The sequence below is a fragment of the Lytechinus variegatus genome, chromosome 9, assembly GCF_018143015.1.
Source record: "Lytechinus variegatus isolate NC3 chromosome 9, Lvar_3.0, whole genome shotgun sequence".
Taxonomy (NCBI): domain Eukaryota; kingdom Metazoa; phylum Echinodermata; class Echinoidea; order Temnopleuroida; family Toxopneustidae; genus Lytechinus; species Lytechinus variegatus.
The window spans coordinates 28250962-28269514 of record NC_054748.1 but is presented as its reverse complement, the minus strand read 5'-3'; the positions used below and the strand labels follow the sequence as shown (position 1 = coordinate 28269514).

The 18553-nt window shown below is 35.8% G+C and overlaps 1 protein-coding gene and 1 pseudogene across 1 annotated transcript; one reads left to right on the top strand and one right to left on the bottom strand.

Annotated features, from left to right (window-relative positions):
- Positions 1-1037: 1037 nt before the first annotated feature.
- Positions 1038-14652, top strand: LOC121420980 (retinol dehydrogenase 8-like). Its single transcript, XM_041615547.1, has 5 exons — positions 1038-1318; positions 2057-2236; positions 5819-5912; positions 7918-8052; positions 13144-14652. Exons 1-5 carry the CDS (start codon positions 1054-1056, stop codon positions 13379-13381), a joined length of 912 nt encoding a protein of 303 aa, XP_041471481.1. The 5' UTR covers positions 1038-1053; the 3' UTR covers positions 13382-14652.
- A 2006-nt stretch (positions 14653-16658) lies between these two features.
- LOC121421923 lies at positions 16659-17783 on the bottom strand (annotated as a pseudogene).
- Between the last annotated feature and the right edge of the window lie 770 nt (positions 17784-18553).

Sequence of the window (18553 nt, the reverse complement as noted above, 5' to 3'; positions counted from 1 at the left end):
TGTATTTTTGAATATTATTTGCCGAATAAATAATCATAGTTGTTGACATTGCTGACCGTCCATAGTTGTGATCGATCAGATCAATCACAATCCTTTGTAAAACGGGCCCTTGGTCTATAACCACTCTCCTCTCAGAGTGATACGAGCGACCAGTAATTTTGGAGTGGAATTTGCATCTTCTGAGAGTGGATTATAATAGCTCCTTCTGAAGTGAAAATGTCTACAATGTCATCTACCATTATTATGTGGGACCCTAAGTGATATTTAAGAGGAAATCTACAATCACAATAATAATGACTGAAAATATTTTTATTGCATAAGCTAGTATGAAAACCAATGATTTTTCTGATTTTATTACAGGTATATAAAATGAATGTACAGATCAAATTATTATCATTTTTTTCGTGAAAACTTAATTTTGTGGAATTCATTTAAAGAGAAATGCCAGTAGTTGCAGTAAATACTAATTTCATGAGAAAGTCTGTAAAACCAGGCTTAATTGTCAGTACATCATCGAGGATCTAGATCTGGTACAGTTACATAAACTGAACTTTGTGTGAAATCTATGCTGAAAAATCACCAACACAGATCGGCACACGTGGGACAGTGTATTATTATTGCTGGAATAAAGACCCGACGGAAGTGACTGAATCCGCGCTTATTTTGCTTATTTCTCAGCAATTATACAATTTCTTCCAGAATCCTTTGGCACATATTTTTTATTCATACAAACAGACCCTTGGGTGGTCATTATATTAGATTCTGTAAAGAGCCATTTTGAGATCGTTACCAGAACTGGAATTTATCTTTAAACATGGGAAATAGGAGGCCTGCTCGCCTGAGACAATATATTTTTTGTATGTTTTTTTATATTAATTTATTTTTTCACCTGAAATGGAAGATTTGATCAATACCTATTTACTTAAAACTATAGAGTGGTTGCATACTTCTGTAAACCCTCTTTAAAAATGTTTTTAAAAAAATTGTGACAATTTACAATTGATTTATTATTCCTCTTTTCTACCAAGAGATAACCAAGAAAAAATATAAGAAATGGCACAGAAAATTTCGCTGATCACGGGATGTTCATCGGGCATTGGTCTCAATTTGGCAGTCAAACTAGGAAAGGACGCAGCGAAAAAGTATTTGGTTTACTCGACCATGAGAAACCTTGGGAAGAAAGGGCCTCTCGAGGAAGCGGCGGATAGCGCCCTCAACGACACGATTTTGATTCGTCCTCTTGACGTCAAAAGCGATGACTCGGTGAAAAATGCTGTCAGCGAAATCATCGACGAACATGGTCGAATCGACATTGTTGGTAACCATATGATTGCTAGTTATATTACTGCTACTATTACCATGATTATCACTATTGCCCATTCTTCTACCCCATTCTGTTACTGCTGCTACTATTACTGCTGCTACTACTACTGCTAATACTGCTGCTACTATTACTACTACTACTACTACTACTACTACTACTACTACTGCTGCTGCTGCTGCTACTACTACTACTACGATTTCTGCTGCTGCTGTTACTGTGTCTCTTTCTTCTTCTTCTTCTACTGCTGCTACAGCTAATACTACCAAAAATACTTCTATTGATGTTGCCTTTGCGGCGGCTACTGCTGCTGCTACATGTACGTAGGTACCACTACTACTTCTACTACTACTACTACTAATAATAATAATGATACTGGTATTTATGACTATGATGATGGTGATGATGATGAAGAAGATGATGATGATAATGATGATGGTGATGATGACGATGATGATGACGACGACGACGATAATTATTATGGTGATGATGACGACGATGATGATGATGATGATGACGACGACGACGATGATGATGGTGATGATGATTATGATGATGATGACGATAGGAAAATGGGAAATACGGATGTGTATGTTGAAAGGTACCCAAAACAGGAAAGAGTGAGAACAATTCGGGGAACGATTTATCTTTGCAAACATCTGACCAATTTTTCAAAACAAGGAAATCTATGAGCAAACTCTCAAGCCTCATTTTCATCTTCCACAACTATTGCAGTTAACAACGCTGGTATAGCTTCATTCAACCCAATCGAGTATTCCCCAATGCATGACATTCGAGATGTGCTGGAGACAAACTTCTTTGGACCGGTTAGGGTTATCCGAGCAGTTCTACCTTACATGAAGGAACAACGTTCGGGTCATGTCATCAACGTTAGTTCCATTGCAGGGGTCGCTGGTAAGTACTAAGCTGTATCTTTATTATTCAGTTTTTGTTTTAATATTCCCCCACTGAAAGAAGAGAGAGATGTGCTGGAGACAACCTGTGTATCTGTTAGGATTATACAAGTATTTTCTACATGAAATTGAATAACAACGCTCAGAAGACTATATCATCAGCGTTTAATGTTGGGGTGCCTGATAAGCTCCAAAATTCTACAGCATTTGGTTTTTGATAGTTCAATAATCTGCAAGGCAAATGTTTTACACAGATTTCATTCTAACTAAAGTTGCCAGTTGCAAATGGAGTTGACACTTCGACTAGAGCGAGGACAAGTTCATGGAGCGTTGCTGCGGTGATTGTCTTTGTATTTTCTTTCTTGTAATGTATTCGATTAATTTTTGTGTATATTTTTTGCTTTGTACAGTGCATCCCACAAAAAAACGAAATCGAGATTTATCAATGATTTATCTTAACTTAATCACATACCATAGATTATTTCTCATTCACGCATGAGTGAGCAAGGGCGCCAGAAGCGGGGGTCATGGGGGACACTTGCTCCCCCCCCCATAAAAAATTTTTTGGGGTCAAAACGAGATTCCCCCCCCCCCCCCATGTGCCCCCCTGAAAATATAAAAATTATAAATTATTTAAGGACAAAAGTAATTGCTGAAGGCACTTTTCTGCCTAAAAATTGTCATTTCTATTGTCAAAAATGAAAAAAATCGCCCCTGACGGGGCAATTATATACATTATCATAGTAAGCCTCGCGTCTTTTGACGAACGTGTTCCTCTGTAGCTGTGAAACATACCTTTGATAAGCCCCTTTTCCATCTTATTACAGTGTGATAACGTTTAACCTTTTAATGAATACATTTCAGACTAAAACCGAATAAAGGCAAATTGATAGTGGTCCACCAATACTGGCTGTGTCGGCTAACAAACGCGCGGTCGCTCAGACCGGACCCGATATCACTAACGCGCGTGAACACTAGTTACTCGAGCAACATGGAATTTATGTCATAGCTGTCAAGCCCAGAAACCATAACATCTCGAGATCGTCATTATCTCATTTACTTGTTGCCTGAGTAAGTCATCCCTGAAATAATAAGTATAGTTTAATAAAGAGACAGATTTAAATTATGAAAACTTGTTTCATTATTTCATTTTCAACTAAATATAAATTGAGTTAATACAATGATAACAAGTCAGTGCCCTAAAGAAAATACAAAGGTCATTTCAACTCAATATAGACATGTTATCAGAAAATTACACACAGGATAATCATGTGTAGAGGATTATAATTAAAAATTTGTGAAAATGGTGAATCCCACTCGAAAGCAACTTGGAGATAATGTTTAGACATGAAAAAAATAAAATCATCTGTGGAAGTGTCTACTTGACCCGACTCATATTATCCGAGATATGAATAAAAGAATTAAAAGAAAAATAAGCGTTACAGTACTGCTCTACTATTCAAAAATTCTTAAGATATTTTCACAGCCCCGTATTTTCCCATATTCCTTTTCATTGGCATGATTGGCAGGCGTTGTGTCTGATACTATTTCAGCTCATATGATATTCACTTAATATGTATTTCAGATTCCAAAACTTCTTCCCATAACCTGTTACTAGTCAGATCGAGATGGCAGCTATGCTTTGTTCTGTGGTTCATCCCAGCTTTCGTTATTCATGGATGTTTGCAAAAATAAAAAAACCGATCCGGGGTGGGTTGGGCTGCAAGACCTAAATTTTCGAAGAAACTTAGGAGCGAGGGGGTTTGTGATGGGGGACCTTTTGCATTTTCTAGAATAAAATTGAAGGATTTCGTGCACACTTTTGGTGAATTTTGTAAATTTTGCCCTCTCGATCGGCGGCCCCCGGCAGCTTACGGTCATGTTTGTCATCTTAAAGTCGTTAAAAGGACTATATTACATTGGTTTGAAAATATTTCGTTTGCAATAACGCTCGTCATTTGCTGGAACTGCGACCCTGATCATGAAGAAACACCCGTCTGGGTCAGAAGGTAGAAAACAGAAGGACCAAAAAGAACTCCAAGACTGTTTAATTCTCAAGAAATTTATTTTTGAATGCTCTTAGAAACGAAACTTTTACTTCATTTTTACACAAAGTCCTTACCGGGGGAGTCCCACAACCTCTCCTGCTCGATCGCTTCGGTATCTCACGCTGTCAAAAATATTGTGTCCCCTTCGGAACCTTGCCCCCCCCCCCAAAAAAAAAAAAAAAAAAAAAAAAACTGAAAGTGTTCCGGCGCGCCTGTGAGTGAGCAAAAACAATTTGAACAGAGGATACCAAAAAGTCACTTGGCAGGCTGTATCTGGGTTTCTAAAAGAAAATCACAATTTCAAAAAGTTTAATATCTGCTCTTTATTGTGATACCTCAATTACAGAAAATTGTCAAGAAATAACAAAGTTCTGGTTATTTGAAATAAGGCTTGAATTTCAATAATTTCGTAAATGAAGGGGTTTTACAGGCTAGCGTTCAAACTCACTCGACAATACGTTTTGTTGACGATCAGACATGCATCAAGTCTATTGTTCTCATGTTCACCGTGCGATAGCTTCTGTGGGAAATCGGTGAAAACACGTTTATTTACTGAAATTATGAAAATACAAGCACATTGATTCGAGGGAACATAACTTTTTTTACTCCTTGACCATTTTCTGCGATTAAGGTATCAAATAAAAGAGCAGATATTGAGCTTTTTAGGCATGCGAATTTCCTTTTGAAATACAGATACCCTCCGCCAGATGAGCTTTTGGTTTCATTTCTTCAAATTGCTTTTGCTCACTCATGCGTGCATGATGAATCTAAGTAATATCAGATGAAGAGGTGCTTTACAATGATAGGTCATTTGTCTATTTTTATATGATTAAGTTATGATAAATCATCGCTAAATCTCGGTTTCGTTTTTTGTGGGACGCACTGTATATATTTGTTTTATATGCATGTATTTACGTTTTAAGTGGCCCCATGGAAGAACAGTAGTATTTTTAATACCGCTAAAATGGGCCATCCTCCATATTTTATATGAATATACGATTTGTTAAATTTGAACATGTATATATTTCATTATTTTTTAATGGAAATAAATACTAACAAACACACAAACAAACAATACAAACAACCTTTCAGCAATGCTCCACACCAGACATGAAAATCTTCGTTTCCATCATAACGTTCTGGATGCCAGGAATAATTCCTTTTACGGTAAACTCTTTGCAACTTGCCCAATGGCTTTCCACCGATTTTTTTTTTTACGGGTCAATATACTTTTTGAAGTCTTTACGTATGTTTTCACCGTGGGATTGGGTGTTCCTTGCGCTGGATAATTTGACGTTTTCCCCATTAAAAATATGGCATTCGTTCTGACAATGTGTGTGTACATACAATTTTTTTTGCATTATTATTAAGGCAGCGTTTTGCATTAATGATCATTGTAAGAAGAACTTGCATCAGAACCGGAACAACCAATAACTCAATTTCAAGCCTATACTCATGCACATGTTTGCCAAAAAGGTAAGCATTGACCGAGGTTCTTTTTCAAGTCTACATCTTTTTTTTTTAATTTGCTTTAGGTCATCCATTTTATGAGACGTATTGTGCTTCTAAACATGCTATGGAGGGGCTCACTGAATCATTGGCCATTAGGATGAAATCATTTGATGTAAAGTAAGAATTAACACAATATTTTCTACACCTATATAAGATGAATTGCCTTGTAGTAACGTTGTAGTTGAGCTTTGATACTGAGGTATCTTGTAGGTATCGTTGAAACTTAATTCTATCCTGTCCATGGAGCTATATTCTGTGAAAAAATACCGTGCTCTGTATGGGAATATAGTTACAGTAAAACTGCAAATTTACTCGGACAATAGAATAAATTTTACTAAAATTCCCATTTTAGGGTGAAATGATTGTTATATTATTTCGGTAGCATGTTGCGTAAGAATACAAAAGAAACATACTTTTATTTACAATCATGAAATGTTACCTTTTGGGGTTAGCGTTGGCAAAGCTTTCCATCTGTGAGGCTCTGCCAGCTTCATCACATCCATCGTAGATGGCGCAGTTGCTGATTCAATAGTAATCCGTAGTTTGAGAATACCTCCTTGGTAAGATCTCAGTAGTTCGGAGCTGTCACAATTAGCCAAGTAAAAGAAAAGAATATGTATCTTAGGTGAGGTTTCTACAAAGCAATCATATAACCACGAATTACGTTAATAAAAAATCTACAGAATTCAGTAATTTGTAAATGATGTGCACGAAACACAGGAGGGGTCAGGATTTGGTGACGAGGTGGCCTTGCACACCTTACCATGGCTTGGTGCCAAGATTTTTAAATGAATCGAATAACATTACTGAGATATCTTACTCTTTAGAGTTCTAAATCCTCGAACAATTATGTTTAAACATGTTAATATCCGTAATAGAATAAAGCAGACCCATTATCTAATTGTTAATGGCGCAAGAGCAATCGGTTTTCATTCGGAACAAGTTTGAATTTTACTCCAAAATAAAGGCTTATGCAAAGTTTCTGTATTAATTTGGTCCAGTTTCAAGGTGTGTGGTGGCTTTTAGAGGCACTACACATCCTTCCCCATCATCCCCGAATAGACCAGTTCGTAGTTACTTCATGGACAATTTTGGTCAAATGGCCTTTCATTTCTTTCATTATGATAGGCAGTTTTCAAAGCAAGATATTACGTAAGCTTGCCTTACATAGCAGGATGAAGAAATTGAATAGACCAGGTGACTAGAATAGCACACCCATGAACACTTTATGAAGGTATTTGTTGCATTCCTACTTTGAATGCATATCATAGCATGTTGTACAATGTACTTGACAAACTGTGGAATACCAGTCATTCGTGGACGCATTGTTGTTTTTTGTGGATGTAAATGAAAACCACAATTCAAAAGAATATATGAATAAGCAAGACATCAAAGGTGGTGCTTATCTCATTAGATTTTAAACCACCATGTCACTTTAGTACAAATGACCTTCCTCTGATCATGCGCAGAATATTTTGATCATGCGCAGAAAGGAACTACGAACTGGCTTATTGTAATATTGATTTCGTTTCATTTATTTATTTCACCACGGTTGAAAGCCCATTCAACATAGCTGTTTTAATATCGAATTCAAATACTGAATTCACAAACATTCTACTAATCATCCCTTCCTAATAAGCCAGTTCGTAGTTCCTTTCTGCGAATGATCAAAAGTTTCTACGCATGATCAGAGGAAGGTCATTTGTACTAAAGTGACATGGTGGTTTAAAATCTAATAGGATAAGCACCAACTTTGATGTCTTGATTATTCATGTATTCTTTTGAAAAGTGGTTTTCATTCACATCCACAAAAAAACAACAATGCGTCCACGAACGACTGGTATTTCAGTTTGCCAAGTACATTGTGCAACTTGCTATGATATGCATTCAAAGTAGGAATGAAACAAATACCTTCATAAAGTGTTAATTGGAATTGGTGTGCTATTCTAGTCACATGGTCTATTCAATTTCTTCATCCTGCTATGTAGGGCAAGCTTACGTAATATCTTGCTTCGAAATCTGCCTATCATAATGAAAGAAATGAAAGGTCATTCGACCAAAATTGTCCATGAAGTAACTACGAACTGGTCTATTCCTTTGGGTTTTTTTCTGCTGCATTTAGACTTTCAAGCATATTACCTGGTCCAGTCTATACAAACATCAATGACAATATAGTGGAATCGAACAGACTACCTGCGAAAGGAGAGGTTGACCAGGTTACACAAAAACAACTCGATGTTTTGAGAACGCATGTAAGGTAATTAAAGTCAGTATAATGACGATGGCATTTATTGTCATCGTTAAATTTTTCACTTTCATTACTATTATTATTATCATTATTATTATTACTATTATTATTATCATTATTATCATTATTATCATCATCATCAATGATGATGTTGTTTTTATTATTGTCATTATCATCATCATCATCATCTATTGGCGATTGTGGCGTTTTTGTTGTTATAATTACTATAAGAAGAACTTTTGTACATTTGGATAAGACCTCTATTAAGTTTCTGTTTAAGGGTATTATTCGCCCAATCTTAGAGTATGGCCAGGCTGCGTGGTCACCGTATAAGCTGGGTGAGCAGAGGCGGTTAGAGAGTGTCCAACGTAGAGCTACTAATTTGATCCCGGGTATTAAACACCTATCATACTCTTCGCCTCCTGAAATTGCCATCAGTCAGTCACAGACGTAAAAGAGGTGACATGATTGATGTGTACAAATGTATGGTTACTATGATACAAGTTCTGAGCTTTTCTATCTGAGAAATGATGGTAAAACACGTGGTCATTCCTTAAAGCTAGAGAAAAGATATTCACGTCTTGACATGCTTGATGTACGTAAGGTTTTCTTTGCTAACCGAGTGTGGAACAGTCTCCCAGAAGATGTAGTTTCTGCTTGTTCAGTGATTGCATTTAAGAATAGACTGGATAAGCACTGGGAGAAGATTGCCTATGATTTTTGAGTGATTTTCGATTCTCGTGTGTTTTCATGGAATTTTTTGCTGTTTACGATACTCCTGCCACCCCTCCCTGCCAGCATAAGTAGCACATCTAATTTTGTCTGAAGGAGAGCAGTAATAGACATTCTACTTTGATCGACGAACAGGCTCAGTCCTACAACATCGTTGGAGTTAACTAAACTAAACTGTAATGTAATTATCATCAATATTACCGTTGTCGCCGTTGTTAATGTTTTCATCATTTATCTGTATTTTAAAGATAAATGCCAGTTGTGGTGACGATTTCAAAATGAGTTCGTACAGAATCCAATGAAATGACCACCAAAGTGTTTGTTTGTATAAATAAAAAACAAGTGCCAAAGGATTCTGAAAGAAATTGTGTAATTGCTGAGAAATTAGCAAAAAAGCACGGGATTCGGGTCAAGCGTCGGGCCGACCGTTCAAAGCAATAATAATACATTGTCCCATGCGCGCTTATCTGTGTTGGTGATCTCCAGTGTGAACATTTTCAGCGTAGATTTCAAGATTTCACAAAGTTCAGTTTATGTAACTGTACCAAATCTAGATCCTCGATGATATAGTGACAATTAAGCCTGGTTTTACTGATTCTCTCGTGAAATCAGTGTTTACTGCAACTATAGTTTCATTTATCTTTAAATATCTAATAAATGACATGCTCCTCATAATCATTTATGCAAAAGCATGCAAATTGAATAAAATAAATCAACTGTTCATTGAATGTGCATGTATTATAGAAACCATAATGACTATAATAGTCAATATGCAGCTTGTATTATTTATATCCTTTGTCTCAACTTTGTAGACTTCACTTCTACTAGCACGCTTTTATTGTGTTTTATTCCTATGCGTAATATTACAGTGCATGTTTCACTGCATATTATTAACTTCATAATTTACATGAAACCGTAATCTGCTCTGTATTTTCATGAATCAAGTAGAGATTCATCATGTTTCTGATCCTCCATCATAGACATTCTGTCAACACCTAATGTCATCCTTGGCTTTGTAGCTGTTTTGAATCATAATTATAAAATATAAATAGATAAATAAATAAATAAATAAATTGATTGATTGATTGATTAATAAATTAATAAATAATTTCTATAAATGTATATCTTAAAATCATAAACTAAACATTCTTCGGATCATCAGCGCCAATTAAAATATTTCAATTCAATTTCAATTCAATTCAATTTATTTTTCTCAGTATAAAAACAATACAAATATAGTACAAACATTAAATAAATCAGACATGGATATAAATAAAATATTATACTGAAAGGGTAGCAGCCAAAAAGAAGTTAACCTTATGTACGGCCGACCCAAATAAAATAATACATTATTTGAACAATTAAAGTAGAAAAGGGGAAAGAATTACCTAACTAACCCAAACAAACAATCAGAATAATAATTAAGTAAAAAATGAATAAGTAGTGATGATTTTATATTTACAATTTCTCCTAAAAACATTAAGAGAGCAACTATCCTTAAGATCCTTTGATAAAGTATTCCAAATTAATGGTCCCCTATAAAAAATTGAGTTTTGAAATAATTTTGTTCTTACTTTAGGTATATGAAAATCATTATTGCCCCTGGTTGTATAATTATGTACATTACAATTTAAAACAAAATAATTACATATTGACTGAGGTAAAAAATATTTATAACACTTGTACATAAAAATTGCAGTCTCATGATTGTAAAAGTCATAAAATTTCAAAATCCTCTGAGACTTAAAAATTGGTTCTGTATGAGCATAAAAAGACGAATAATTAACAATTCTTATTGCACGTTTTTGAAGTTTAAAAATTCTATCCAGGTGTGAATAAGAAGCACTGCCCCAGGCAAGAATACCGTAACTTAAAAAAGGTGCAACAAGTGCGTGATAAATATTTCGTAAAACAGTAATTGGAAAATTGCGTAATCTGTACAAAATGCCTATGATTTTGGAAATCTATTACAAATCAAATCAATATGAGGAACCCATAGCAACTTACTATCAATTATAATACCAAGAAATTTGACTTGCGATGCCTTTGCTACTAAAATTTGCTAATTGCAACTGCAGATTGTCAATGCATATTTTTTTTATTTGTAAAAACCATATACTGTGTTTTAGAAATATTTACAGATAATTTATTAATGGTCAACCAAGAAGTCACCTTTTTTAATTCATTATTAAATTGCACTTGCAGAACATCAATATTATCATGTGACATAAAACATTAGTATCGTCGGCAAATAAAATATATTTCAATTTCGAAGATACATTGCACAGATCATTTATATACAAAGTAAATAAAAGTCATCATGTTCTGTGCTTATTGCAGGGGCGTATTGCATACTCTTATTCATGAAATCTCTCACTCATTCAATGAACAAGGTCATAATATAACCTTGTGCTCAGTTATATCTCCATGTGTGGCAAAATAAGGGTGGCAATGTTTGGCTTATTTTCTCTTTTTCTTTGGGGCAAATGCTTAATTTTTTTACACTGACAGTTTCCATTACACCTATTATTCATACAACTTGGCTCGTATTTAAATTTGATTCTTTCAATCATTTTTTTCTTAATTAAAAATAGAGATCAAAAAATGACAATTTTCTTGCCATATTACTTTCCACCAATAGAGGGCGTACACAGATATATGCCCAAAATTCAAGTTTTTGAGCGCTCTGGTGAATGAAAAAATTATTCCCAACTTACTAATGAAAAATAAATTGCAACTGTATGGAAATTAGTAATTTTGGTCACAAAAGTGACATTTTAATGATTTTTTAAAGTGTGCTCTGTACAACATTGGCTGTCCATAGTCCTACCTCTAGATTCCCCACAGGCAGGGTGGTAGCAGTGAACAAGTGAAATCTCTGAGCGTTACAGTATTTACATGTATATTTAATTGAACTCTTATCACATGAATTATTTACATACCTCTTTTTCTGCCTTCTAGCTGAAGAGTTGATTTTCGTCGTATTACACAAGGATACCTCCGAATCAAACCAAGCCATATTTGATGTTGGAATTAAAAAATAGTGCCATTTTCTATATAGCAGGATTAGTAGCCGCTAGAGATGGCGCTATTACCCTAATCTGAAATACTTAATAATCATTCGATTTTATTTAGACCAATCAGTGAAACATAGTTACCGTAATTATCATAGTTTTTAATTATACCTACCTCAAAGCTATTACAGGGTTACATTAATATCAGGAGACCCCCGGGAGACCCTCGGAAAACGTTAAGTTTATACCATCACCCCCTCCCATTAAATACTAGTAGTAATAGTAGCAATATTGTAGAAATCCATGCCCGAGATCTCAACCCCCCCCCCCCCTTCCTTACCTTCCCCTCCCCTTTGTCTCCCCTCTGCTCCTTTTTTTAATTATTGTTATTGTTGTTGTTGTTATTATGATGATTATTATCATTATTGTTATCATTTCACTGATCAAAAGTTATACCCCTTCAAGATCCTTATCTTCCTGCTCTTCTAGTTCTCTCGTAAACCCCAAAGTTTTCAAAACATGGGGGGAAGATCATATGTTCACCCATCCTCCAAGTTATGGAATAGCCATCCTGAAAACATTAAACAGTCCTTGACCGCTAAAACTTTCAAACAATACTTAAAAACATTTCTCTTCAATTCGTCTTAATTTCTTTAATAATTTCTATTAAAAAAGCGCCTTGAGCACTCTACAGCGTGGATTTGGCGCGATATAAGATATTATTATTAGTAGAAGTAGTATCATCATCATCATTATTATTATTAATATTATTATTAATATTATTATTATTATCATCATCATCATCATCCCCATAGTCATTATTATCATGAGGCCAACATACGGGGCACTTTTTGCACCCTAACCACCCCCCCCCCCCCCCATCCCAAAAGCCGCCCAGTCACTTTATGCATTTGTATTCTGCCATTGTATTGTTTTGTCTTGTCATTAATTCCCTCTCTCTTTCTGCTTTTTCTTCTGCCTATGGCGCAACACATCCTTCAAAGCGAAGACCTCTTTGTGTGAATAGCTTTGCACTTGTTCTGTAATTATGTTTACATCAGTATGATTTCGATCTTTTTGTTCCTTCTCTTTTTCTTTCCTGTATAGAAACTCATATATGAATGAGTCGATAATATTTTCTTCATTTCAAAGGGGGTCCATACTTTACAAGCTTTGCTTTTCAGTGGACCCCCCCCCCCATACACACACACACACATTTCCATATTTCCATTTATACTCAATTTTATACTATTTTTTCACAAAGTAAGAATACAATTGGAATAGAATAGAATTATTGTTTCATCATTATTCTCAAGATTGTAATTTCTTTACTCATTCTTTTCATGCACTGCAGGGATCATTTCGACAATATGGCCCAGACCACGAACGAAATCTGTGACATCATCTTTAACGTCATCGAAACGGACGCTCCCAACAAACCAATCAGGTTTACAACCGGCGAATATGTTGATACCAGGGTGGCAATGAAACTTGTTGATTTTGGCGGGAACACGTGGGTTGAATCCGCTCGGAAACTGGTCGAGGAACCGACGGGCTACACAAAATCCAAAAAAAGTGAGGAGCAGGTCTAAAGACTAACTCGTACAGATCTGCGCATGTCCAGTAAGCCGTGAATAAGCAGAGTGGTTTCAAGAACGCCCGTTTGCATACATTTTATATGGAAAAAAAATGAAATGTGGTCGATTTACAGTCGAAGTGTGTGGGGGGGGGTACGGGAGTCGGTCTCTTAGTGGTGAACCTTTTATTTTGCGAGAAAAAAAAATAGTTAACACTTGCTTTATTTTGTTATTACTTCCTCCAGTACCTCCCCCTCCCCCTCTCTCTCTTTCTCTCTCATCACACCTACTCGGACACACGCCCTTACACACGCACCTGTTTAATGTCTAGAGAATTAATGGATATGCTTGAAAACCCTTATTGATCATGTTCAGTATTTTGACAGAATAAATGCTCCTGAAACTTGTCTCAGACATTGAATACAAGTAGCACATACATGTAATCCTGTCATTTTCTTTAGGTTAACATTCCACACTTCATTGCATCGAGCATATCACTGTGTTTCAATGTACATTCTTTCTCTTTGTGTGTGTATTCGAGGCTTTTTTTTCATCAGACTTGTATCAATCAGATATGATTTTAACGTCTGGGATCGACCTTTAATGTCACCATCCGAAAGACATGACCAGGTCTCGAACCTTGAACCACTGCATCCATTTGTAATTTCCCAAGAGATTACAGGCGCACGTCACAACGCCCAGTGTGGGACCGTCGTGTGCGAATCGACCATAAAGATCGTTGTTTGTACATGTAGTATATTGGTTAGGAAATATAATATTATTTAAAATTACCATGATATTTCAAAGAAATAATTCACTTTCAAAAATATAATTCTTAATATTAAAAATAACCATTCCCGTAAACCTTTTCCCCTCAAAATATGGAATGAGCCTTTTTATAAATATATAATAAAAATAGGCCAAAATAGAAAGTCATCACATTGTTATCATACTGACCTGAACAAATGCTAGACAATCATTGTTATGTAACACATACATCACATCGTGTTCACACTCACTATGGACGCAACATTCAACATAATTATAAAGCAACATTCAACAGTAAAAATAATTCAAATTAAACATGAAAAAGGAAACAAGGAAAATATAAAACAAAGAGGGATTATAATGAATTGATAAACTTAATATTCATTCAATTCAGATAAACATGTATTTTTTCCATTCCATTACATTTTTCGTAGACATCCATTCATACAAAATCAATGTGTTGTGAATAATACAAATATGTACATGTTCTGTTTAAAGAAGGCTTATGGCAAGATACACTGTAAAAACTGCGGTGTTAAAACTGACACCGGTTGGTGTCAATAGAGGACCACACCCTGAGGTGTTAAAATTACAACCTAGAGATTAAACATAACACCAAAGAGTGTAAATGTAACAACAAAAGATGTTGTAATAACACCTATAGGTGTAAAACTAACACCACCAATTTAACACCGGTTTAAAATAACTGGTGTGGTCCTCTATGTACACCGGTTAACACCAGTTTTTGCTGTGTACGCCTATAGATAATAAATATTTACAATAAAGCAATACACAGGAAAGGGCAGAGAATAGAAGAGAAGGAAAGGGGACGAGAGAGGGAGACGTGAGAGGGGAGGCTGGCATGAAATACTAAATAAAATAGAAAGATCAACAAATGTATCAGTGAGGGCAAAATATAAATGCAAATGCCGCAACAACAATTCTCCATGCTTCATGTTATCATGTTAACTTAAAGTCAAAAGGAAACGTAAGATAGAAAATATTCATTTATAAAATGACATAAGCATTTCTTTTCAATTTATAGTTAAAGCTAGAGATTTTTTATATGATCCGGAATTTCGCTCCATATTTTGGGGCCAGTATAACGAATATTGTGTTGGAAGATTATTTTTCTATGTTTGTGGAATGAATTTACTTGAAATATATACGAAATATTCTGTAAGTGCCGATAAAACAAGTTGAGACATTTCAACTCTGAAAAGAGCATTGCTCCAAGTATTGTAAGTTGCGAACTCAATAAGCCTGGGTTTATCTGTTAGTACTCGTTGCATTCTTTGAAGTCAATATTTGAGGATTACATAATGATGAATAAGGGTTTATGGAAAGTGCACTATAAATCTCACATGATTTTTGCAGTAAATCAGTTAAAAATAAGAATAAGAGATGCAGTTTAGTTAAGTTTGATTAAAGGTGTCATATAAGCTAGAAGTGATAAGCTTTGCTTCAAATACAAACTACCCTTTTACATCATGCCGGTGGATTGTACATAAAATAAACATAATTATAAAATGTTAGAATGTTACATTTTGAAATATTACATTATCAATTATTATATTAGTTATATTTATGATTTCGAAGTAAGTTGCAGACGACAAGTCAATATCATAAACTTTTTTAGTTCTAGTCTAAATCGTTTCAAACTGATTTATATATTCACCATTCGAAGCCTATCTATGTCAACAAGTTCGTGATAGATAGTATTTACTTTAGTTATCCCATCCACATCTTGTTTCTATGATTTATTTTCTATATTGTTATCTGTATAATAGTTTCCCTACTTTAATATTTCAATCATGTTATATTGATTGTACACATGTTCTTTTACTTGATTGTGGTAAATAAATAAAATGAAAATCGTACTTTACAAGAACAATTGATTAAACAAAATAATTCATCGATTTCAGGCTTCCATAGGATGGATATAATTTTGGACAGAATACTTCATGAGGTGAAAGATGAAATGATCCATTCAACGTGGCGTAGCCAAGTTGAATGGATCATTGTTTCATCTTTCACCGTATGAAGTATTCTGTCAATTTCACTAATTCATAAGAAATTTATGAATTTCGATGCAAAACATGATCATGCAGTGCAAATTCGGTCTGTTGATTTACGTCATTAAAACATGCGCACTGCTGGTGCCTGCAGCTGCTGTCTCGGTGCGCGCGTGCAATGGAAAATCGTATAGATCCAAAATTGCACGATGAATGGATCCAAATTGCACGGTTGGTGACGTCATTGCAAAATGGGCTGAATGAACGATATCAAACAACCAATCAAATCACAAAGATCTATCTGTCATATAATAGCCATTAACATAATTAGGTCAATGGTGTAGCTTTAATACTATTGGTCTAATGTCTGTCTACATTCACTCAGAAAAATTGTTCCTCTTTTATGATGTCATTATCATAAGTATCCAAGTCAATCGTTTATTCCCTCTGAAGAAGAATCATGAAACACCTGTCCAATATATTTGTGGGAAATAAAATAGTCGAATGTCTTACTTACAAGATTGTGGACATTCGCATTTTAAGATGTATTTGAAAGCTTTCCTGAAATCCTTGGTAAAGATAGTGTAGATGATTGGATTGATGATGCTGATAAACCAGCCTAACCAGGAAAATGCGATGAAAACCTCATCTTCTACCAGAGGCAGCATAAATGAGAGCAGCAGTGAAGTATGGTAACCAGCAGATGATGAAGGCACATATTACGATGGAAAGGACTATAGCAGCTTTCTTCTCTCTGATTACTGAGATGCGAGGAATACGGGAGGTGCGTCGTTTCAGTGGTGGGCGATTATCCAGAAGGTCCAAGGAGTTCCCTGTCCAAGCGGGCATACTGATCGTCCTTGCCGCGTTGTTGGGAGCGTGGACACTCCCCGCACTTCCGGTCATCGAATACTCATTGAGAGTAACGCCCGCGTTTGCATTACCTCTGCTGTCATCGATTTTGTCTAAACTGCGGTCAGTAGCAACGCTCGAGGACTTCTACCAGTTATGAGCTGCAGAAGGTTCATGAAGGAAGTGGTCCTTAATTAGCTGCCATGAAGATGCGAACGTACATACCAAGAACAAGGACACACGGGAGGAAGAGATCTAGGATGCAATAGACAATAACGTACGAAAGATTGACATTTAGGTAGCAAAAATTTTCATAATCACGGGCGTTATGATACATTAAAAACAGAGGGAACCGTGAGTAGCACCGGTAAGCCCCAAGCCGCTGCAATAGTAATGAAAGCTAATTTGCTAGATCTTCTGTTCGCATACCAGATGGGCTTTGTGATTGCCAGATAGCGATCTCCTGCAATTGCACAGAGGTTCCAAACTGAAACAGTACTAAGGATAATGTCCAGTGAGAGCCAAGTGTTGCAGAGGATATCACCAAGGTACCAGCTACCGAGATTGATGGGTTCGTAAAGACACAATGGAAGGACAATGACACAGACAGCAAGGTCGGATATGGCCAGGGAGACCACGAAGGAATTCGCCACTGTGCGGAGCTTGTGGGTTAGAATCACGGCAATGCAGACTAGAGTGTCTCCAAAGACACCTACGAAGATCATGATTGCAACAATGCTGACCCTCTCTAACGGGTCAATGGTCCCGATTCGCGTTCGCATTATTTAATCAGTGAGTTACATTTCCGTTTAATGGCACTGCCATTAAAATGCATACAGTTGTATATTAGGTTAGTGTACGTGGCAACTGAGCGCACTACGCGCGCTAACTGACTCAAATTTTTGTGCCCCCTCCATGCCGTGGCCCACGGTACGCCACTTGGCCTAGAGATGCATTTAGCAAAACTAGAAATATTAAACTAGTGAATAAATCAACACCTCGGCGCTGAACAGTAATATGAAAGAAGCATTCTAAATAAACTATCAATACAAATTGGAAATTCAAATATTTATAGAAATCTTGTATAAAAAGATCTGGTGCAACTGGAGTTGAAAAAGGGGGTATTGGAATTCCAATTGATTAATATCGGAAACGTTAAAAACAATTTCAGGACATATCAAAATTGAATAGATCAGTATCATGATAACGGTAAGTACATGTACAGCGAAAAAGCATGAAAAACACGTGGCGCAATTGGTACATCGCGCAGGGTCGTGACATTTCCTTTATTTCATCTATTTCATTCAAATATATTTAAGCAGGATAACAAGATCAGGACACTGTTTTTTCCATAACTTTATGCTATTAACTCCCCACTATTTTCAACAATACAAAGGACTGTCTTTGTTTCTACCCGTTATGGTCTTAACTCCCCACTATCTTTATAAAGAACTGGGTTTCTGTTACCACCTGTTATGCTACTTTAAACTCCCATATCTTTAACATTACCAAGAACTGGGTTTCTGTTTCTACCAGTTATGCTACCAACTCT

Excerpts from the sequence above, each read along its gene's own strand:
- LOC121420980 (XM_041615547.1), top strand. The coding sequence starts at position 1,054 with ATGGCACAGAAAATTTCGCTGATCACGGGATGTTCATCGGGCATTGGT. Across the intron at positions 1,319-2,056 it reads TGGTCGAATCGACATTGTTG|TTAACAACGCTGGTATAGCT; the intron begins GTAACCATATGA and ends CAACTATTGCAG. Across the intron at positions 5,913-7,917 it reads ATGAAATCATTTGATGTAAA|ACTTTCAAGCATATTACCTG; the intron begins GTAAGAATTAAC and ends TGCTGCATTTAG.